The sequence below is a fragment of the Rhinatrema bivittatum genome, chromosome 4 (assembly GCF_901001135.1).
Source record: "Rhinatrema bivittatum chromosome 4, aRhiBiv1.1, whole genome shotgun sequence".
Classification (NCBI taxonomy): Eukaryota; Metazoa; Chordata; class Amphibia; order Gymnophiona; family Rhinatrematidae; genus Rhinatrema; species Rhinatrema bivittatum.
In genome coordinates, this window is record NC_042618.1 from 229,162,740 (window position 1) to 229,186,976 (window position 24,237).

Consider the following 24,237-nt stretch of genomic DNA (forward strand, 5'->3'; position numbering starts at 1 on the left):
CTTTTGAGCCTTTGTGCTCCTGCGATCTGAAGTTCCTGACCTAGAAGTTTCTCTTCCTGGTGGCGGTCACTTCGGCACGCACTTCAGGCGTTGGTTATGTATCCGCCCTACACAAAATTCTTTCATGTCCTGCGTATGCACCCTACGTTCCTGCCTAAGGTGGTGACTGATTTTCATCTTAATCAGTCCATCGTTCTGCACACCTTTTTTCTGAGGCCCCATTCTCACCAGGGCGAATGGGCTCTGCATAGTTTGGATTGCAAGAGGGCCTTAGCTTTCTATCTCGAACACACAGCAGGCCACAGGCAGGCCACGCAGCTATTTATATCCTATGACAGGAACAGGCTAGGTGTTGCAGTGGGCAAGCAAACTGTCCAACTGGCTGGTGGATTGTATCTCCTCCTGCTGTGTGAAGGCAGGCTTTTAGCTTGGAGGCCACATAAAAGGTCACTTTGTGAGAGCCATGGCGGCATCGGTTGCCCACTTACGAGCAGTTCCCATTGCTGAAATCTGTAAGGCCGCATCGTGGACTTCCCTACACACGTTTGCTGCCTACTACTGCTTGGACAGGGATGTTCTACATGACAGTAGCTTCAGCCAATCTGTCCTTTGCAATTTCTTCCAGACTTAAACCCAACTCTCCCTGCCTAGGGCCCATTGTTTGGGTTCAGGCTGTCTCCCTATGTTACCAACAGCACCGCAGTTATTTTTGTGCTCGTTAGCACCCGGTTCGGTGCCTGTTGGTCATAGTTGTGACAGAGAACAGCCTGTAGCTTGGTATTTACCCAAGTATGAGGACTACCATCCTGCTTGTCCTAGAAGAAAGCAGAGTTGCTTACTTGTAACAGGTGTTCTCCTAGGATAGCAGGATGTTAGTCCTCAGGAAATCTGCCTGCCACCCTGCGGAGTTGAGTTCTCCTACGGTTTATTTTATTTTTTCGCTCATGAATTCTATGTTACGAGACTGAAGGGGGACCCTGCGTGGACTTGCGGATAGTGGCATGCTGAGCATGCTCAGTGTGCCAGTCAAAGTTCTAGAAACTTTGACAAACGTTTTCTGTGCCAGGCTCCATCTGATGATGTCACTCATCTGTGAGGACTAACATCCTGCTGTCCTAGGAGAACACCTGTTACAGGTAAGCAACTCTGCTATATTTGAAAACTTGCAAATGGTGCACATTTTATGTCAGTGCCAAGCTTTTCAAGACCAAGGCACACATACATTAAAAATAATGTGTGGCACACTGACCTCCATGGAGCAGGCAGTGTGGACATGGAGAAGACTCATATGGACAAAAGCAGGGCTATGGAAGCACTGAAAGCCCTCTCTCCCCCACCCCTCAAGTCTAAATTCTAAAACAAAGGGAGGGAGGGTACAAAGACATACATGAACCCATCACAATGGACCAGCTCCCTCTATATGCAAGTGCAGGATAAAGGAGAAATCAGTGTGTTGTGGGCAGACAGCTGAGTTAGTTACCTTGACTGCCACATATGGTTACCGGAGTTCCTTTACTGCTGCCGCCCCTGACTGTCTGGGTAAATTACATCTGTTGCTCAGTGCATGCTCTCCCCATCTCACTTGGCTTGAGGACAGGACAGAGGCTGGAAGGACTCAAAGGCAGCAGTGCAGGACCGGGAAGATGAGGAAGTTCTGGATGCAATGTATACTACACAAAGTGGGACTCAGCTATCCATGCCCTGCATGCTGCCCATTAATTACCATACTCCCGGACTCATGCTGTAGCTAGGAAAGGCGGCATGCATGACTACACACGTTCTCAGAACGGAACTACTACACATTTTAGAGCCGCTGCTTGGTCTTTTGTTATTGTGAGGTGCTAAAAGCAGAAGCCCCAGTGCTGGCCTTGATCTGAGCAGCAGGTATTGGTGACGTTTCCATGGCACACCAGTTGGGAAATAGTGTTTTATGTAACTAACTACATTTGCCTAATATGGCCTGTCCACTGTTTTGGTCTTAGATGTATGAGATTTGATGATTAAGTATTCTCTCACAAGCGTTCTTCTCATATTAATCTTGAGAAGTAAAACTGAATGTTTCAAAAGAATACCAGAGAAAACACTTATAATAAGAAGTTCACATTAATATATTAATTGGTGAAAGCAGAAGCCATCTTATTTAGAATTTTTGCTTTTTCTTGCTAGCATATTTTATTAAGATTATGGAATACCAAGTTCATGGGCATTGACAGTATGATATGAATGCAGATACAAAACATACATGTGACTATAGATTATACACAGAAAGTTTAAATTAACAAATAGATTGGTTGCTGGATATAAGCCAAAACCTATACAGAGACAAAGAATAGAAAAAGGCAAGATTCGAGAGCAAGAGTGGATAGATGCCTGTCACAGATCCAAAGTAGGCCTGATGACACAGTGGCAGTAATGTGTAGTGCTCTGCAGAACACCCACATTCAAGTCCCATGCCAGGCTGGCTGATGGTATTGCAAGAGGTAATGCTTCTTTGGTGGGAGGGAGTCCCAGCCATTGCTCAATTGTGACACCTATTAGCTGGAGTGAGGATACATGTGTACTTGACTCTGAAGGGAGCCAGTCTGTGGTTCTTGGCCAAGGATTGTTACTGGACCCAGAAAACAAATCGGAAGCCGATCCAGTTAGCTGTGTAGCAGTAAAGAAAGCGAAGATCGATGTATGGAAAAAGCCCTTTATATATCGCATCCCATTTTTGAAGAAACAAATTGAATGAAGCGATCTTTACACCTGATGCTGCACGACATAACTACATGCTTTAAATAACAGTTTTATGCATAACCAGGAACAAAAGACTACGCAAAGTGGATACATAAACTTTGTGGCTTCAGCCCTGCAGGGATGCAATAAGCTCTGCTAACATCTATTGCCCCTGAGGCAGCTCTCAACCAAAGAGCGAAACTCGGCCAGAGTCAGGCTAATTTCAATAAAGGGCATTTTCCATACACCGATCTTCGCTTTCTTTACTGCTACAAGGATTGTTACTGCAATGGTTGGACTAGGGAATATAAAAAAAATGAATAATAGTAGTTGCAAATGAAGACTCATTGTACCATTGCCCTGTAGATGCCAGTTCCAGATAAGCTAGAATCCCAAAAGGGTCAGAAGAAAACCGCTGGACCAAAAATACAATAAAAAATAGAGGACTAGAGAACTGCTTGGCAGGAAAAGATTACATTTGTCGATATTCCATAAATGGTATATTTATTTGGTATATATATTTGTAAGGTGTGTACCTGACTAGCTTATGTAGTAACATGATAAATGATGGCAGGAAAAAAACCCCCTCAAAATGAGCCATTCAGTCTACTTAGCAAAGTTTTTAGGGGTGTATCTGTCAATCTGTTGAGGTTACCCTTGTTTAGGGTTGTAACTGCTGCTGTGTGTAAGTTATCCTCATGACATTTTGGGCAGCATAATTTTCAGTGCTATTTTCAGTTTCCATTCAGATTACCCTTTTGTTTTGTTTCAGTTTTCTTGCTAATAAGGGATCCTCAAGCCAATTTTCAAAGAGTTTAGACTCCTAACTTTTGAAGTTAGATGCCTAAATTGTCCCTTTTAAAAATTTACCAGGGCTGTGCCTAAATTTAGGCTCCTAGTTTTATTAGGCCCCTAAATTTAGGTGCCTAAAAAGTGGGTGTCTACAGGGACAGAGTTAAAGCATGGAAACAAAGGAGATTAGCATGGATTTTCAGAACTAGGCACCTAATTTAGGGCCCTAAATTTGTGAATTTTCAGCTGAAAACTTAGGCACCTAAGTTCAGCTGAAAATAGGTGCCTAACTTAAGTACATAATTTAGAGGTTTAAATTTAAGAGCTCAACTATTTTTTTAATATCAGCCCCTTTGTGTGTGTGTATATATATATATATATTTAATTTAAAAAGTATATCCTATACTTTTTAAAATTCTGCTACCATTTTTGTTTCCATCACCTCTTCTAGAGAGGCATTCCATGCATCCATCACTCTTTGTATAAACATTTTTTTTTTATGATCCTGAATCTAGCTTGTAGATTTAAGCTATGACCCCTAGATCTGTAGCTTCCTTTCCATTGGAAAAGGTTTATTTGTGTGTTAATAGCTTTCAGATTTTTAAATGTCTGTAACATAACCCCCTGCCTCTTCTCTCCTCTAGAAATGTATCTGTTCTTGTCGTGATGTCTCATCTCATGTGTCTTTTAGTGCAGATCCCAAACAATTTTGGTTGCCTTTTTCTGGATCACCTCTACTCTATCTCTTTTCTTTTTGACGTACGGCCTCCAGAACTAAACACAGTATTCTAAATGAGACCTTGCCAATGACCTGCACAGGCACATTATCACCTCCATTCTTCAACTAGTTATACCTCTCTTTGCAGCCTAGTATCACACTGGCTTTATCCACTGCCTTGCACTGTTTTCCTACTTTGACATCATTACACACTATCATCCCGAGGTCTCTTCCCTGAACAGTGCTCATCAGCATTTTCCTTCTTTGCCCCCCTCATTGTATATTACTCCTTTGGATATTTGAACTCAGGGATGGTAACCTTCAAACTGGCGCGTTGGTGCATTTTGGTGAGTGTGCATCAGCACGCACCCAGAAACACAGCCATTTTATAACATGTGCAAATATATGCGTGTATGTTATAAAATAGCCTGGCCGTGTGCACATGTGTGCCAAATTTTAAATGGGCATGCAAATCCCACGTCTACCGTGTAAGTCAGGAAATTTTAAATGGGCGTGCCCATGCCATTGCCAGTTTCACCAGTTATTCCACCAGTTCATCCAGATAAGAGTTAGGTCCTCCAACCCCCCTAGTTTAATAGCCTGCACTCCTACCTTTTATACCAGACCCATAAAATCCCTCAGATGTGGCTATGTGGTAACTTGGCAATAGCAGCTTGAGAAACTGCCAGAAGGAATAAGGAAGCAGACTCTGGTTGTTTTCTTTAAATGCAATTTATTTACAGTGAAAAAAAAGTCATGCAAACAAATGCAGCTCACCTTAAGTTCAGGTAGCACCCAGACATCACACATAGCAGGTCTTTGCATGGAAAGGATTCCTGTCTGCTCTGTTTCTTTAACCCTTCTAGGCCCTGAGTTCTTGTACACTGGTGAGAGGCTCATCCTTTCATCCAGGATTTCTTGTGGGTCTGGATCTAAGGAGGACCGGGCGCGACAGCTGTGCTCGGTCCCTTAAAGTGGTCTGAGGGAGTTTCCTAAAGACTCCCTCACAGGCTAGTTTTCTTTTTTTTTTTTAATTTACATCTCCTGCATAGCGCAAGTAAATTTATGCGGCACCGGACTTGGGCATGTGCCCAGACACATATCTGGCAGCCCCAACCCTGGAACACACATACCCTGCCCAGACTCCGCCTAGACTATGCCTCTTTGAATCTGAGTGAGAAGTGCACACAACAGGAATATGCATGTATCTGCATGACTTCTAAAATACAGTGGAAACACGCAAATCCATTATGTGTGCATATCCTCTAACTGATGCGTGATCTAGGATTTTAAAATTCTCCTTGAAATGCATGATTTTGCACTTTTTTATAGTGAATCTTTACAGCCAAGCCTTTGACCATTCCTCAGACTTTTTTTTAGGTCACTCTTTGCATTCTATCTACTTCCTCAGTCATGTCCACTTTGTTGCATGTCATAGTGTTGACCACAAAAAGACAAACTTTTCCTTAGTCAGATTTTCTATCAAGAGTAAGCCAGATTTTCTTAAACAAGTCAGATATCACTAGAGGATACTGATCTTTTCAACAGGCAGCCTTTACCAATCAAGCTGCCTGCAAGAGAAATATACTAAACACATTTTTAGTAATCCTAATAATGTAAACCTGAAAGTTCATGGGGATACGGCTTCAGTGATGTTTCTGATTTCAACAAAGATCTTGGCCCAAGGAATCCTGTGTGAAGGGTTGATACCACCATGTGCTTTTATCCAGACAGCCTTTCCAGAATATTAAGAACCTACAGATTAATCCTGTGTAGCCTGGCAGGGCTAATATAGGATTTGTTTTTAATATGTTGTATTGGCCTTTGAGATGGCCAGTGCCAACTATAACCTAATTGCTTCCCATGTATCTATCCAATTTTTATTTGTAAAACCACTCCTTAACTCTTTCCCAAATTGCTGCTCTTGCCAACTCTTAATGGTTTATTGGCTTGCTATCAAAATCTTATACAAAAATAAGAGGATATCATACAAGGCAATGATATTAGATTGATTAGAACAAAAGGTATCTACCAAACTTTGTTGTAACAGTATATACTGTGGTTATCCATACTAGCTAAAGTGACTGCATGGGTGGTGGATGCATGGAAAAGCCTTCCAGTGGAGGTGAGACAAGGACAGTTTTTGAATTCCAGAAAACACGGGACAAGAACAGGGGATTGTAGAGTTGAATGGTTGCATTGCTGTATGGTCTTGGGTTTTTTTTTTATGTTTCTATGTAAATTATATTTTCATTTGCTGTGCCACGGTCAAAACACATAAAACACCAATCATGGTACTCGTTTTTATGTATTTAAAGGACTGCGTTGTGCAAAGTTCACAGTGTGTATATACTTTTATATTTTTAGGTTCTAGTATCAATGGCGTGGAAGAACCCAGTTTGGCCAAAAGACTGCGAGGCACACCAGAACGCATCGAGCTGGAAAATTACCGAGTTTCACTGCAGCAAGAAGAGGAGTTGGAGGAAGTCCCTGAGGAGACATTGGCAGAGCACAACCTGAGCAATGTGTTGGACAAAGGAACAGAAGAAGATGCAGGAAGCAGGTTAGCAACCTCTCCTATATGTACACTAATATGCTCACTCAGAAAGACATTAGTCCTTGTATATCCTGCTGGCAGACACTTGCATACAGTATGCTGCTATGTATGCACATGAAAATGGGCTAAGTCATATCTTTTCCCGTCGATAGCAGGGCTGAATTAGCCATGCTGTATGGGAAGCGCCGCGATCCCGGTAGGCGGAGTTTCTCTTAGTTGATCACAGAGTTTTGAACTCTGTGCATCTGCGCGGTCATCTTCCCACGCGGTTCTCTCACCTCTTCAGTTTCTTTTTTTCCGCGAGCCGTTCGCATGTGGGGTTTTTCTCTTAGTAAATTTTTTCTCTGACTGGATATTTTTCGACAATTTTTTCACGTTTTTCTCAAGAATTCACATCTCAGATGGCTCCGAAGCCATCTGGATTTAAATATGTTAATGTGGCAAAATTATGTCCATCACGGATGGACATAATTATTGCTACATTTGCCTAGGCCCCGATCACGATCAAAAATCGTGCCGGGACTATGGCAGGATGTCGCCGAGGGCCCAGCGACACCGGGCCGCAAAGATGGAAAGGCTCCGCATCGGATCTTCGGCCCCACCATCCTCCATCCATTCCTCGCTGGGATTGGCGAAATCAGGTAAGGTACACCCAAAGAGGGCGTCCTCGCTGGGACCAGCAGGACTTGAACAACCAGAGAAACAATTAAGGCCAGGGTCTCACACACCCTCAGAGCCTCGTCCAAAAGCTGGAGATCCGGCGGGTGAGCCACGGCGCAAAGTACCGGAGAGTACTTCTTCGAAGACTGCGCCGCCTGCGTCGAAATCGCATCACGACGCTTCAAGAACGAGGCACGGATATGGCGCGTCTATGGCACATCGCAGTCATGAAGCATCCTCGACGCGTCATACGAGGCACAGAGCATCTGCGAAACATGGAGCACCTTCGACGCAGGGAACAGCTTAAACCAGTGGTCCCCAAACCTGTCCTGGAGGGCCACCAGCCAGTCGGGTTTTTGGGATATCCTCAATGAATATGCATGAGAGAAAATTTGCATGCACTGCCTCCATAACATGCAAATTTTCTCTCATGCATATTCATTGTGGATATCCCAAAAACCCGACTGGCTGGTGGCCCTCCAGGACAGGTTTGGGGACCACTGGCTTAGACGCACGGAGCTACGGCGCATGGAGCAGATACAGCGCAAAGCCTATCCCACGACGCTCCTATGGAGCATATATTGATTAGGGATGCTCCAACAACACATGGTGCCAAAACAATGCATTTACAATCACCAAGTGTATCAGTCAAGCATCAACAGAAGTTACATCACATAGCTTCTTCAAAATCAAGAAGTTCTTCAAAAATGTCCTCAACTTCTGAAATTGATATTCAAAGCCTCTCAACATCAGGATCTTCTCCTAGTGGTAGCTCCTTGGTGAGTCTCTCATCACTTTCCAGAGAGAAGAGACGTTCTCCTTCATTACAAATACCATTAACAAAACGTATTCGACCTTCACCGGTTATACCTCCTCAAGGTCAACCTAAGGGACAAGTACCAAAAGATATTTTGCTTGCGGCAATTCCAACAAGAATCTCAAAGCAAAAGATTCACATTCCTCCACAAAGTACTTTGGCTGCATCAACTATGACGAAAATCTCAGATATTCTCTCCTCTTTTTTCCAAGAATTGGAAAAAACAAAGGAATTACCACCACAGCATTCTCCAGAAGATTCTCCTGAACCGCCTATAGGGATAGAACCTCTAAAACCAGCAAAAGACGATACTCCAACTCAACCCATCAGCCCAGGTTCTCCGGAATCAGTTTATTCTGTAACTTCCTCAACAGGTATGCCACCTGACCCTCAGGAAGGTTTACCTGAACCATATTCTCCTCCGGAGGACTTGACTTATTCGAAATTTGTTGAGAAAGGTAGGCAGTCTTCTTCAAGTGGAAACGGGAAGAATACCTGACCCAAGAGCTGAAATGCTCGGTATCTTAAAGATCTTCGAATCTCCTCCCGAGCCCACCGCTCTCCCACCTCATTCGGTATTAGAAAACCTACTCTTCAAAATTTGGAAGATTCCTTTCTCATCACCGGCAACTTCTAGAAAAATTGATATCAAATATAAGATGCGTAATTCAACAATTTACGAATCTGTCCAACTACCACACCAATCAATAGTGGTAGAATCAGCCTTGTCCAAGGCAAAACGAAATAAGTTGCATTCAAATACTCCACCGGGCAGAGAAAATAAATGCCTAGATGATTTTGGAAAAAAGATCTATCATTCCTCTATGCTCACGAATAGGATACAACATCACCAATTTTACACTACGCAGTACCTATTTGAAACATTCCAAAAACTGCGTCCACTGTGTATATCGGAAGACAACACACCACACCACACCAGTCTTTCTTGGAGATGGAAGAAGGACTTAGGCATTTATTACACTCTATTTATGAATCTTTCGAATCTTCAGCAAGAGCGTCTGCTTCAACTATTGCGGCCAGGCATATGGCTTGGCTTAGAGCCAGCGCTATTCGGACAGATGTCCATGAGAAGTTGGCAGACATTCCATGTATGGGCGACAATCTCTTTGGAGATAAATTTGGAGATATTGTATCACATTTGAAAGAACAAAGTGCAGCGGTGCAATCTCTCATCACTCCTGCAGATTCTCAGAAGTCTCAACATTGGTTCTATCCTTACCGTCGTCGGTATTATTCGGGACCTTACAACAGACCTTATTCACAGTACAGGCCTCAACAGTATGTCCCTCCGAGAAATGTAGCTCAGCAGGGTGCTAGGGGTCGTGGCAGGCAGCAAAGAACAACAAAACAAGTGCCAACACCTCAGCAGAAGCCTGCTTCCTCTTTTTGAAATTGATGCAGCCACCACCAATACCTGCTTTCATAGGAGGACGCCTTCAATTTTTTCTCCAAAATTGGGACTCCATCACTTCAGATCAGTGGGTACTCAACATTATCAGAAACGGTTATTCTCTGAATTTTCAATCCACTCCATCTCTTCCTCATATTCCTCCGAAGAGGATGATATGATCCCACTCCACATCCCTCACAGCAGAATTGAACAACCTGCAGATTCAACAATCTATACAAATTATTCCCCTTCATCAGCAACACCAAGGGTTTTATTCCCAATATTTCCTCATTCCAAAGAAGTCGGGCGGCCTACGACCCATTCTAGATCTCCGACTTCTCAACAAACACATACAGAGAGAGAAATTCAAAATGACTTCTCTCAAAAATATTCTACCGCTGATTCAGCCCAACGATTGGCTATGTTCCATCGACCTGAAGGATGCATATTCCCATATACCAATTCACCCATCTTCTTGGCGTTACCTATGTTTCCAAGTTCAGAATACACATTACCAACACAAAGTTCTCCCATTTGGCCTATCTTCAGCCCCAAGAGTATTCACCAAATGTCTAGCAGTGGTGGTGGCTCACCTCAGAAAACTTTCGATCCAAATATTTCCTTATCTGGCGACTGGCTAATAGTAGCATCGGACCAATCTACACTGAAAGAACACACGATACACACCATCGAATGCCTTCAGAAGTTGGGATTTCTAATCAATTTCGAGAAGTCTCATCTACAACTGACTCAAATACTTCAGTTCATAGGTGCTCTCATACACACAGTCAGACAGAGAGCATACCTTCCCCAGGACAGGATGCAGAACATACAATCATTGGCACACAACCTACTTCACAGAAACAGAGCATCAGCACGCCAGGTGCTTCAACTTCTAGGTCATATGGCAGCAGCAAACTATGTGGTTCCTCACACCAGACTCCACATGCACCTATTGCAATGGGGTTTAAAAACTCAGTGGTCTCAATACATACAACCACTCAGTACCAAGATTCAAATTACAAACGCAATGAAAGAGGACATTCGATGGTGGCTCCCTTCCAAGAATCTTTCCTCGGGAGCTCCATTCCGTTTACCACCTCACCAAATAACTCTGACCACAGAGGCCTCCAACAAGGGTTGGGGAGCACATCTGGGCGAACTGAAAACTCAAGGTCTGTGGACCCCTCAGGAATCTACATACCAGATCAATCTCCTGGAGCTGAGAGCCATCTGGATGGCACTTCAAACATTCTCAGATCAGATACGGGGATCAAGCCTCATGGTATATACAGACAACCAGGTAGCCATGTTTTACATAAACAAGGAAGGAGGTTCCTGTTCCTGGACTCTCTGCCAGGAAGCAACACGAATTCTACATTGGGCAGTCAAGGCCCAAATATCAATTCAAGCAACGTATCTTCCAGGTCTGGACAATGTGACAGCAGACTGTCTGTCGGATTTTTCATCCACACGAATGGTCCTTGAATCCAGAGGTGGCACAAAAGATCTTCAAACAGTGGGGGTTTCCCATAATAGACCTCTTTGCCACGGAAGCAAACAGACAAGTCCAAACCTTTTGCTCAGTTTACCCCAGCAATCAAAGGATGGCTCCAGATGCCTTTCTCATTCCATGGACACCAGGCTTGATGTATGCCTATCCACCCATTCCACTCATTTCTTGAACAATTCAGAAATGCATCCAGGACGTATCGGACATGATGTTAATAGCCCTGGCATGGCCGCGACAGCCCTGGTACACATATCTCTTGAAACTCTCCATTCATCCACCGATACCACTACAAAACCTTCCACATCTTCTTACACAGGAAGGGAGCTCATTACTTCACCCCATGAATCAATCACTTCATCTCACAGCATGGAGATTGAAAGGCAAATACTAACTCCCTTAGGCTTATCCTCTCAACTAGAAGATATTCTAATTCCGTCACGGAAACCTTCAACCAGACGTAACTACAAAGGAAAGTGGCAACGTTACTTGGACTGGTGTACTCCAAAGAACATAAACCCTTTCTCATCCACTGCCACTCAATTGTTGCAATATCTGCACACGCTCTACGAAGCAGGATTAGCCACCACTTTGGTGCGAGTTCATATCAGTGCTATAGCAGCTTTTCATGATCCTTTTAATAACCTTCCAATGTCTAACCACCCGTTGATATCTAGATTCATGAAGGGAATGGTCCGGCTTCGACCACCAGTGACTAAGCCTCCAATTCCATGGGACTTAAATGTAGTGCTGGAACAACTAATGCTTCTGCCTTTCGAACCATTAGACTCTAGCCACATCAAATATATGACATGGAAAACAGTTTTTCTCATTGCCATAACTTCTGCAAGGAGGGTGAGTGAATTACAAGCCTTAGTTCACTACTCGCCTTATCTTGAATTCTACCATGACAAGGTGACCCTTCGTCCTCACCCTTCTTTTCTACCTAAGATGGTAACATTTTTTCATCTTAACCAAACCATAACTCTACCTATTTTTATGCCAAAACCACATAATAACGAATGTGAAAAACATTTACACACGTTGGACTGTAAAAGAGCACTGGCCTACTATAAAAACAGGACTCAATCAACTTAGAGACCTTCTCAACTGTTCCTTTCCTTTAACCCGAATGATCCTGGTCAACCAGTCTCAAAAAGGACTATAGCCAGTTGGTTATCACAATGCATACCTTTTTGCTACAACAAACGCTCCATCAAACTACCCACTAAGCCTCAGGCGCACCAAATTCGCGCCACCGCAGCATCAGTTGCACACTTAAGTAAGGTTCCATTGATTGATATCTGCAAAGCGGCAACATGGTCGTCAATTCATACTTTCACATCACATTATTGCCTCCAACAGCAGACGACCTCTAATGCGGCACTAGGCACAGCAGTCTTGTCTTATCACTAAAAAGAACATGAGACTGTCTACCACTTTAAAGGTTGATGTCCTAACCTAACAACAATAAATATACAAGGACACAACCAGATAGCTGGGGACTCCCATACAGCATGGCTAAGTCAGCCCTGCTATTGACGGGAAAAAGCAAGTTTGCTTACCGTAAACGGTGTTTCCGTAGATAGCAGGATGAATTAGCCATGCTGACCCACCTCCCTAGACAGTCTCAAAGAGTCAGACTCACCTTCTGAACTTACCTCTCGCTTGGCTACAAAGAAACTGAAGAGGTGAGAGGACCGTGCGGGAAGACAACCGCGCAGACGCACAGAGTTCAAAACTCTGTGGTCAACTAAGAGAAACTCCGCCTACCCGGGATCGCGGCGCTTCCCATACATGGCTAATTCATCCTGCTATCTACGGAAACACCGTTTACGGTAAGCAAACTTGCTTATTTCACCAAGACTCTGATGCCATCTACATAATGGAGCGAATTTTAAAGTATGCCTCTAGTGATATCAATTTTTGAAAAAGAGGCTTTTGCGTTGCCTCTTTGATCTGCAACTTCTAGTTTAGTTTCCTGATTAAGATTATCTTTCTAGGATCAGCCCAATGGCATAGACCTAAGTAGTTTTTGTGGACCTGCTTTTTCCCTGTTTAAACAGATCATGCTTCCCTGCACCTACTGTTTTTTATATTGGGGTTTTTATTTCATCATCCGCTTGTGCCAAACTGTTTTCCCCTTGTTTCAGCATTCTAATACATAGAAACATAGAAATGACGGTAGAAGAAGACCAAATGGCCCATCCAGTCTGCCCAGCCAGCTTTCATACCTATTTTTCTCATACTTATCTGTTACTCTGACTGCTGAGGTCAGGGCCCTTATTGGTAACTTTTTGGTTTTAATTTCCTTCCACCCCCGCCATTGATGTAGAGAGCAGTGCTGAAGCTGCATCAAAGTGAAGTATCAAGCCTAATTGGTTAGGGGTAGTAACTGCCGTAATAAGCAAGCTACTCCCACGCTTATTTGTTTGCCCAGCCTGTGCAATTTAGTCCTTGTTGGTTGTTTGAATATAAATCCTCTTTTCTTCATTCCCCCTGCCATTGATGCAGAGAGCTGCTTGGATATGCATTGAAAGTGAAGTATCAGGCTAATATGATTTGGGGTAGTAAACGCCACAACAAGCAAGCTACTCCCACGCTTATTTGTGAATGCAGATCCTTTTTCCCACATTTCCTCTTGCCGTTGAAGCATTGAGCAATGATGGAGTCGCATTAACCATGTGTATGTTTATTGAATAAGGGTAGTAGCCGTCATTCCCGCAAGCCACCCCCATGCCACTTCTCTTCATTTAATGTCAGGCCTTAAATTGTAGTGGTGGAAGTAGAATATATTCCTGTGTAATATCTATCTAAACAAATAATGTATGATTTAAGCTGCCTTTAGGAGAGGTAACTATGGAAATGACTGAATAACAAAAAGCTTTATTGACATCAGAAAATACTAGTTAGTTGCCCCTGCCAGATTAACAGAACTGTACTTATCAGACAGGACAGAAATAAACCTAAGGCCCTTTCCCAACTTTACAGAAAGTTGGTGATAATCAAAAGTGTAGTAGCTCAATAAGTGCCAATAAAAGTGTTGTGGTCAATCTTATGGATTTGTCATTGAAAGGAAAGACTGGGCTGGACTTTAGGGCAACTGAAGTGTTGAGGAATATGGTGAACATAATGAGGTCTATATTCAGACTCTGTCTGGCTAGCAAATTTAGCCAGATAAGTTTATCTCGCTAACTTTGCTAGATCAATAGTGAAACTGCTCTACTGAATATAGCTGTCTATCTTAACCCTACAAAATCAAAGGTGCTACTGTCAATGGGCCAGTCCTAGTGAGATAAAAATGTATATTAGAAGAAAGAAGGAAGTTTTAGGAGTAGGAAGAGGAGGGGGAGATAAAATCAGAGGAAAGGGACGGAAGGTAGATAAAAGCAGGGGTATTAAGATGGAAAGGAATAGAAGCTGGGGGAGAGGAAAAAATTGTAGGAAAGGAAGGTGTTAGTAAAGGTAGAGGACGTGTGGAAGGGTAGCAATATAGTTTGATTATGTGAGATATAAACTGTGTAGAATTTGTCTGTATGTTTATAGGAGACAGTGAAGAACCAAGGACTATATGTGTATATATTAGAGAGAGGCACGTTTTTGTGATTGACACATCTACACGAGCAAGGGTTTGGGACCACTCATGAGAGAGAGAGACACCATGTTTGGCAATTATGTTTGGCTTTCTCCTTTAATACAATAGTCAAAGCCAGTTCTAATGAGAAACCTAAGCATCTTGCTTACGTATCGTTATGAAATACTTAAGTCATTTCATGCATTTTCTTTAAGCTTTCCTCATGATCAGAACTGTTTAGGCCTAATAATGATGGCAATAATAATTTTTTTCCATTAATATCCATTAGAACAGGAAAGCTGGACCCTCACCTGTGATGCATGATCTCTATTTTCTGTGGTGTTTTAACACAAAACTTAATTTGAGGGGAAGCAGTGAATGAGTCAGATCTGTTTACTCTATACATGGGAGATTCCATAGTCTGTCTGAAAAAATAAGATGAAATGCTTATATTGCTTTAGGAGGTGCAGGCCTTAACATTTGGATTTATTTATTTTATTTATTTATTTTTATATACCGACATTCGATCTGAGATATCACATCAGTTTACATTCAGGTACTGTAGGTATTTCCCTATCCCCAGAGGGCTTACAATCTAGATTTGTACCTGAGGCAATGGAGAGTAAAGTGACTTGCCCAAGGTCACAAGGAGCGACAGCAGGACCCGAACCCTGGTCTCCTGGTTCGTAGCCCACTGCTCTAACCACTAGGCTATTCTTCCAGGAAACTGTAACATTCAGGTTGCCCAAACTGTTTGTACAGGCCATATTAACTGATTGTAAATCACAGGAAGAACTAGAAAGTGAAAACTTGAAGAACTTATTTGAGTGTTTTAATATACACCTATCTCCCCTCATTAGAGGCTGCAGATTTGAATTCTAGAACAGTCCAAGAGTAGAGTTGGGTAGAATATGGGAAGAAAGCTTTGTTCACGAAAACAGTATTTGTACTTAGACTAAAAAGTACTTGAATTTTCAGATAAATTAGCAGTTTTATTGGTGTTGGGATGTAATATGATATATAATGTATAGGAAACAGTTTTCCAGGCTCTGTGATGCTGGTAGTTCTGTGTCAAGTGTCTTAGACCAGGAGTAATCAGTGTGAATATTTCAGTCTTAATGTATACTGCCTATTTATTTAAAACATAATCAACTTGTTTCTACAAACTAATTTTAGAAACAAAATGATACATGAAAACAGTTCCCTTATTACCAGTGGAAAAATATTTAAATACAAAGATGTGAGTTGTTTTCTCTACAACTAGCTGTTTTTCACCCTTTGAAAGGCTAGCTGAAAAGCTTCTTGCCTAAGTACAGGTTCACTTATCTAAATGCGAGAGGGGAACGAGTTGAAGAGAGTAGGGTTTATAGGGGTCAGAGTGCTAAGGAAGAATAAAAACAGAATTCTACTAGGTATAATGAGTTTGCTTATGTTCTTAAAAGCTTGTCAATCCAAAATATTCAATAACATTTAACTGTTTAGATTTCTAACCCCAAAGATAGTCTGAGTTTCCCAGGCTTTTTGTTTTTTCATACATTTTAATGTTTTTGTATAATTATATTTAATGTAAGATTTGTCAAGTCGCCAGTATGAAAGCGCTGTAATCAGAAATCTTACAGTACTTTTGAAAGGCTATGTATTAGGTAAGGGCTGATCAAGTTTTATGCCTTTGGTTTCTGATAAATAGGTTTCTAATTAATGCTAACTTTAGTGATGCTAACAAAATTATTAATAATTTCTGGACACCTGCCTGCTGGAAATTTAAGTTTTGAAGAGAAGGAAATAGAAATATATTTGTTTCATTGATTTAGCATTGGATGGTGGACGGCATGAGCAATGGATCACTGTTGAAAGAGAATTAGAAATGCTGCCAAGACATACTCTGTTGCTGATTTATTTATTTATTTTTGTGTCTTCTCCTGCAGCAGTTCAGAATCTGAGATGGAGGAAGAAGAGGAGGGACAAATCCAACCTCCTTCCTCAGACTTGGGTGGTGTGCCTTGGAAGGAAGCTGTGCGGATCCATGCTCTCCTGAGGGGAAAGACCGAGGAGGATGCAGAACACCATCAGGCTGGAGAGGGAGAGGAAGAGGAGGACAATGAGGAGGAAGAGGACGAGGAGGATGATGATGAGGAATCCAGTAAAGGTTAGTAATGCCAGGTGGCCATTACATAATACACCTGTTAACTGATGAGATTATAGTAAGATAATAAAAAATACCGTGATAAACAATATGGCAGCATAACCAAAAGACAAAATAATAATCTCCTCTTCAGTGAAAAAGAGCAATCATAAATCACATAAAAAATATCTTTTAAGATAAAATTATCTTTTCATAGACAAACCGCTGACACCTCTAATCATTGCTTCATTTGCATAGATATCGGAGGACAATATTAAAATGTTTTCTTCAAACTTTATATGTAGAATAATAAAACATAAAAATATTTGTAACATTTTCAGTCTTCACGTGCTTCCTAATATAACAATTTAAATTTGCAGTTTGATCTTTTGCCCATATTCTTGAAAAATAACATTTTTATTTTCCTCTGATATCTATGTGAATTGGGCAATGACTAGAGATGTCAGCAGTTTATTTGTGAAAAAGATATTTTTGCCACATTCTGATTGCCCTTTTTTGACTGAAGAGGAGATTATTTTGTCATGTGTCTTTTGTTTATTCACAGTAGTTTTTTAATTTATTATTTGGAGGATTCACTGGGTTTTTCTTTTGTCTTTTTAATAGTAAGATAGTAATATACATAGTAACAGAGATGATGTCAGAGAGAGGCCAACTGGCACACCTACTCTTCCCAGTTATCTTGTCCACCCTGCTAAGGATAGATCCCAGCTGCCAGCCGCTGAGTGTGACCATCTTCAAGGTTTCTCCTTATCCAGGACAGTATTTTTGTCTTCCTCCTTTGCAGTCCTCTATGTTGGGTAGAAGAGCATATCAGAACACCACTTAGTTCTTCCCAGCACCTCCCCTCCCCCTCCCCCTCCCCCTCCCCCCACCCCCATGTCCAGTCAAAAGTTCCATAATAATCTAAATAGCCAGCAATACAAACATGACCATTGACCAAATATCCACCTACTTAAGTCCTGCATAAACTTCCAGATAGGCCCAGGTTTGTGAGTGTCTGCGTTTCCACTGTTTTCTAGCTATTACTTCGTGTTTTTGCAGTGCTTACAGCCTGCCAGACAGACCCATCAACTAAATTGATTTTATCATCATTGCCTGTTCTAAATAGAGATGTGAATCGTGTGCCCGATCGTCTTAACGATCGGGTTCGGCTAGAGGGGGAAAAAAATCTGATCGTGGGTGATGTGAATCGGAATTGGTTCCGATTCACATCATCATTTTTTTTGTAGTGAGGCCCGACCCTTTAAAATTAACCCCTTACCTTCCCCCACCCTCCCGAACCCCCCAAAACTTTTTACGATTACCTGGTGGTCCAGTGGGGGCGCGGGGACCGATCTCCCGCTCTTGGGCCATCGGCGCTATTTTGGCTGCCACTCAAAAATGGCGCCGATGGCCCGATAAAAAAAAAAAAACCCCACCCGACCCTTTAAAAACGACCCCTTAGCTTCCCCCACCCTCCCGAGCCCCCCAAAACATACCTGGTGGTCTAGTGGTGGTCCCGGGAGCTATCTCCCGTTCTCAGGCCATCGGCTGCCACTCATAAAGATGGCACCAATGGCCCTTTGCCCTTACTATATGACAGGGGTATCCGTGCCATTGGCCGGCTCCTGTCACATGGTAGGAGCACTGGATGGCCGGCGCCATCTTTAAAGATGGTGGCGGCCATCTTTAAGATGGCGGTGGCCATCTTTAAATACGGCGGCGGCCATCTTTAAAGATGGCGCTGGCCATCTTTAAATACGGCGGCGGCCATCTTTAAAGATGGCGCCGGCCAGCCAGTGCTCCTACCATGTGACAGGGGCCGGCCAATGGCACGGATACCCTGTCATATGATAAGGGCAAAGGGCCATCGGCGCCATCTTTATGAGTGGCAGCCGACGGCCTGAGAACGGGAGATCGCTCCCGGGACCACCACTAGACCACCAGGTATGTTTTGGGGAGCTCGGGAGGATGGGGGAAGCTATGGGGTCGTTTTTAAAGGGTTGGGTGGGGGTTTTTTTTATCGGACCATCGGCGCCTTTTTTGAGTGGCAGCCAAAATGGCGCCGATGGACCGAAAGCGGGAGATCGGTCCCCACGCCCCCACTGGACCACCAGGTACTTGTAAAAAGTTTGGGGGGGGTTCGGGAGGGTGGGGGAAGGTAAGGGATTCGTTTTATAGGGTCGGGGTAGGTTTAGGGTTTTTTTTGGTGTGCCGGTTTTCCCCGCCCTCCCCCGATTTACGATTTTTCACGATAAATCGGGGGAATTTGTATTGTATTGCGACTCTTAACGATTTTTGACGATTTAAAATATATCTGACGATTGTTTTAAATCGTCAAAAAACGATTCACATCCCTAGTTCTAAATAATGGCAATTACTAGTGAGCCTCCTGGGTCCCTGTGTGGCTTGCCAGACAAACCTGGCAAGGTGTGCACGTGCACTGGCTACTATTAAATGGTGTATTCAATATAAACTTTTGTCAATTTTACATAATCTCATCCATAATAATAATAAAAACTCATGATTCTCCGCAATTTTTTGCCTTTACACTCCATCGCGGAATTTTAGATCGAAAAATCAACTCCTCTTAAAAATTGCCTCACCTAAAACTATCAGACTAGTTGTGACTTGTGAGCATGTGTTCTCACAGGACAAGCAGGATGGTTGTCCTCACAAATGGGTGACATCGAGGATGGAGCCCACCACGGAAAACTTCTGTCAAAGTTTAAACAGAACTTTGACTGGCCCCTACTGGGCATGCCCAGCAAGGCACTGACCCTGCAGCCAGCAGGGGTCTCCCTTCAGTCTTCTTTTTTCCGCGCAGCAGTTGCCACGCGGTGAAAGGAGCTCTCTAACCACGTTCCTGACAGGAATTTGGAAGTTAATTTCCTAAGAAAATTTGCCCCTCAGGGGTCTCCCTTCAACAAATTTTTAGTTATCTTACGGAACCCGGTAAGTTTTTTGCCTTTTTCCATCGACTACCGTCGATTTTGGCCCTTGAGGCCTGTTGGCACTTACCGATCCCCAGCCTAAATTTTGGCTTCAGGCCATGGCAACGGGGTTCCGCCGTTGTCCGGATTGTACCCGGACTATGTCCATCACAGACCCCCACAGGGTTTGTGTAATGTGTTTGGGTAGTGGGCATGATGTCCTGACTTGCACCAAATGTGCCTTAAATGACACCCAAGGGTCGCAAAGCCAGGATGGAGAAGATTGGGCTCCTCTTCCATGCACCAACCCCAACGCCATCGATAGCATCGACGTCATCGGAACCGGCACCGTCGAAGTTGTACCATCATCGTCAACCCTCCGGTGACCGTCCGCCATCGATCGCTTCTCGGCCGTCGACTCCCGTCCCTTCCCCGGATGGGCGAGGGGATCGGAAAGAAAAGCACCGCCATCGACGGCATAAGTCTCGGCCTGTCGAGGATCCACAGCCATCGACCTCTGTTCAAGCCGAGCCACCGACAAAGAAGCCGCGAACAGACCGGATGCCCTCCACGTCTCGTTCGCCGGCATCGAGGAAACCCTCACCCTCTCGGGGTGTAGGGGCCGTGATCCCACCGGTTACGGTGGTCCCTCCGGCCCTGCCTCAGCCTCCCTCTCCCGTCGAGCCGGGTCTGGTTACCCCTGGTCTCCGGGCAGAACTGGACCGGCTGGTCCAGGAGGCCATCGAGAAAGCGATGAAGAAATTACAACCTCCATCGGCACCGTCTCCGGCACCGGTTCCGTGCCGCCCCCGGCACCGACACCGGCACCGGCTTCGCCACCGAGGAGGGAACCAACCACCGAGCCGTTGATACAAGCGCTAGCACCGCTACTGAGCCGCATGGAGGCACTCGTGACGGCCCTTCCATCGGTGATTCCAGTGCCATCGACAACACCACCGTCTCCGACTGGTTTCTCATCGGCAGGAGAAACACCGTTTCGAATTCCCCCTTCCGGGGTAGTTCCATCGGTACCTTCTGGTATATCTCCACCGATTTATCCTTCGGCTCCATCGATTCCGCACCAGGCACCGATTCCATCGGCAGCACCGAAGCCATCGATGCCATTTCTGGTTCCACCTACTGCACCGATTCCACCTCGGTTTCCATCGATGCCTTCAGAGCCTCAGCCAGGTCCATCAGGGCTACAAGCCACACATGATCCCTACGATACCTGGGGTGATGATGATGATACCTCTTCTGACACAGATCTGCCTTCGCCACCATCTCCTACAGAGAGTAGAAAAAGATCTCCTCCTGAGGATCTATCTTTCATTAATTTTGTGAAAGAAATGTCAGAAGTTGTACCTTTTCAACTACAATCTGAAGCTGATGATAGACACCAGATGATGGAACTACTTCAATTTCTGGATGCTCCAAAAATCATCGCTTCCATCCCTATACACCAGGTGTTTTTGGATCTGCTCAAGAAAAACTGGGAATCTCCTTCATCGGTGTCACCAGTTAACAAGAAAGCTGACTCCACATACCTTGTCCAGTCAGCACCAGGTTTCCAAAAGCCTCAACTGGATCATCGCTCTGTTGTGGTTGAGTCCGCGCAGAAGAAGGCCAAGCGTCTTAAGCCGCACTCTTCTACCCCACCTACCAGGGACAACAAGTTCCTGGATAGTGTAGGACGGAAAGTGTATCATGGAGCTACGTTGATTTCACGCATAGCTTCATATCAACTTTACATGACTCAATACAACAGAGCCATCTTTAAGCAGATGCAAGACTATGCTGACACGTTGCCGGACCAATACCAACCACAGCTTCAAGCCCTTCTTCACAAGGGATTTGAGGCTGGGAAGCACGAGATTATGACTGCCTATGACATATTCGATGCTTCCACGAAGGTTTCAGCCACAGCCATCTCAGCCAGACGTTGGGCTTGGTTAAAGTCATCCAACCTTCGCCCAGAAGTCCAAGATCGTCTTGCTGATTTGCCCTGCTTAGGCGACAATTTGTTTGGAGAGCAAATTCAACAGATTGTGGCGGAGTTAAAAGACCACCATGAGACGTTGAAACAACTCTCATCTGTCCCACCTGAGGTGACCTCCAAGCAACCGCAAAAGAAGGACTCTAAGAAGTCATTCTTTCGACCACGTCGCTACTACCCTCCGTCAACTAGGGCTCGTCCTGCACGGTCCTCTAACAGGCCTCAGCCTCGTCAACCGAGAAAGCAAAGACCTACTGTAGCCCCACCTCCTGGGCCTACGGCGGGCCTTTGACTTCCCTGTATTGAGCACATGCCATCTCCCTCTTCCACACATCCCTGTGGGGGGTCGACTGTTCCACTTCTTACACCGTTGGAAACAGATCACCTCAGATCAGTGGGTGCTAGCAATTATCGCACAGGGTTACCACCTCAACTTCATAACACTTCCACCAGACTCCCCGCCCCTTCAGGCATGGAGTCTAACCAGCCATTTCACTCAATTACATCAAGAAGTATCCCTTCTTCTACAATCAAATGCTATAGAACCCGTCCCTCCTTGTCAACAAGGGAAAGGCTTCTATTCCAGATACTTCCTAATACCAAAGAAATCAGGGGGGCTACGTCCAATTCTGGACCTTCGGGCCCTCAACAAGTATCTGCAAAAGAAAAGTTCAAGATGGTAACCCTGGGCGCCTTGCTCCCTCTCTTGCAAAAGGGGGATTGGCTGTGCTCTCTCGACCTCAAGGACGCTTATACCCACATTGCGATCACACAATCCCATCGCAAATATCTGCGGTTTTTTGTAGGCCACGACCATTATCAATATCGTGTCCTACCTTTCGGTCTGGCTTCTGCCCCACGAGTCTTTACCAAATGTCTCGTAGTGGTAGCAGCATTCTTAAGGAAGGAAGGTGTCCACGTCTACCCCTACCTGGACGATTGGCTAATCAGGGCCTCCTCCCAACACATAGCTCAATCCTCCCTAAAATTGACAATTCAAACACTCCTTTCCTTAGGGTTTCTTGTCAATTACGAGAAATCTTGCTTAGTCCCGTCTCAAACCTTATCCTTCATTGGAGCAGACTTGGACACCTTGCAGGCAAAGGCTTACCTTCCTCTTCAGAGGGTCCACACCCTAATATCCCTGGCTCGCCATCTCCAGTCTCAAAACACTGCCACGGCTCGCCAGTTCCTCATTCTCCTAGGACACATGGCATCCTCGGTTAAGTCACTCCCATGACCCGACTAGCCATGAGAGTAACACAATGGACTCTACGACACCAATGGATTCAAGCTTTTCAGCCTCTGTCCTCCATAGTCACAGTCACACAGGCCCTGCGCCTATCCTTAACCTGGTGGACAACTCAGGTCAACCTCCTTCAGGGCTTACCTTTTCTTCCACCGGATCCGCAAGTAATCCTAACCACCGACGCTTCTCACATCGGTTGGGGAGCCCATGTGGACGAATTACAAACCCAAGGGTTATGGTCCAAAGAGGAAGCCGAACACCAGATAAATTTCCTGGAACTTCGCGCAATCCGCTATGCACTCCGAACTTTCAAAGATCATCTATTCCATCAGATAATCTTAATCCAGACGGACAACCAAGTGGCCATGTGGTACATAAACAAGCAGGGAGGCACAGGCTCCTTCCTTCTGTGTCAGGAAGCTGCGCAGATCTGGGCGGAAGCCCTCTCCCACTCTATGTACCTCAGGGCCACTTACCTGCCGGGAGTAGACAATGTATTGGCAGACCAGCTGAGCCGTGTCTTCAAGCCACACGAGTGGTCACTCGATCCTCTGGTAGTGACCTCTCTGTTTCACAAGTGGGGTTTTCCCCGCATAGACCTCTTTGCGTCCCCTCAGAACCACAAAGTGGACGATTACTGCTCTCTCATTCGGAGCCAACACTTTCAGCCGAGAGATGCCTTCTCCCTCAAGTGGACGACAGGTCTGCTTTATGCATTCCCTCCACTTCCTCTTCTGTCAAGGACTCTCGTGAAGCTACGCCAAGACGGAGGAACCATGATCCTGATAGCACCCCACTGGCCACGCCAAGTGTGGTTTCCTATACTCCAGGATCTCTCCATCCGCAGGCACATCCCTCTGGGAACAGACCCGCATCTGCTCACTCAAAACGACGGATGCCTCCTCCATCCCAACCTCCAGGCCTTGTCCCTGACGGCATGGATGTTGAAAGGTTAGTCCTTCAGCCTTTTAACCTTTCGGATTCGGTTTCTCGTGTCCTGATAGCTTCACGAAAGCCCTCTACCAGAAGATCCTATTCATATAAATGGAAAAGGTACACATCATGGTGCACTTCTCAGTCCCTTGATCCCCTTTCCTGTCCAATCTCTAAGTTCTTGGACTATTTATGGCACCTATCAGAATCCAGTCTAAAGACCTCTTCCATTAGGATGCATGTCAGT

The 24,237-nt window shown here is 44.5% G+C and overlaps 1 protein-coding gene across 20 annotated transcripts in view; it reads left to right on the plus strand.

The window, feature by feature from the left end:
* Window positions 1–24,237, plus strand: part of MICAL3 (microtubule associated monooxygenase, calponin and LIM domain containing 3) — a 756,715-nt gene that overhangs the window by 543,657 nt on the left and 188,821 nt on the right. For all 20 annotated transcript variants that reach the window (XM_029599822.1, XM_029599821.1, XM_029599828.1 and 17 more), the window contains 2 exons: window positions 6,596–6,791; window positions 16,683–16,903. In XM_029599822.1, the coding sequence (XP_029455682.1) occupies window positions 6,596–6,791; window positions 16,683–16,903 (417 nt within the window). The remainder of the gene's footprint in view (window positions 1–6,595; window positions 6,792–16,682; window positions 16,904–24,237) is intronic.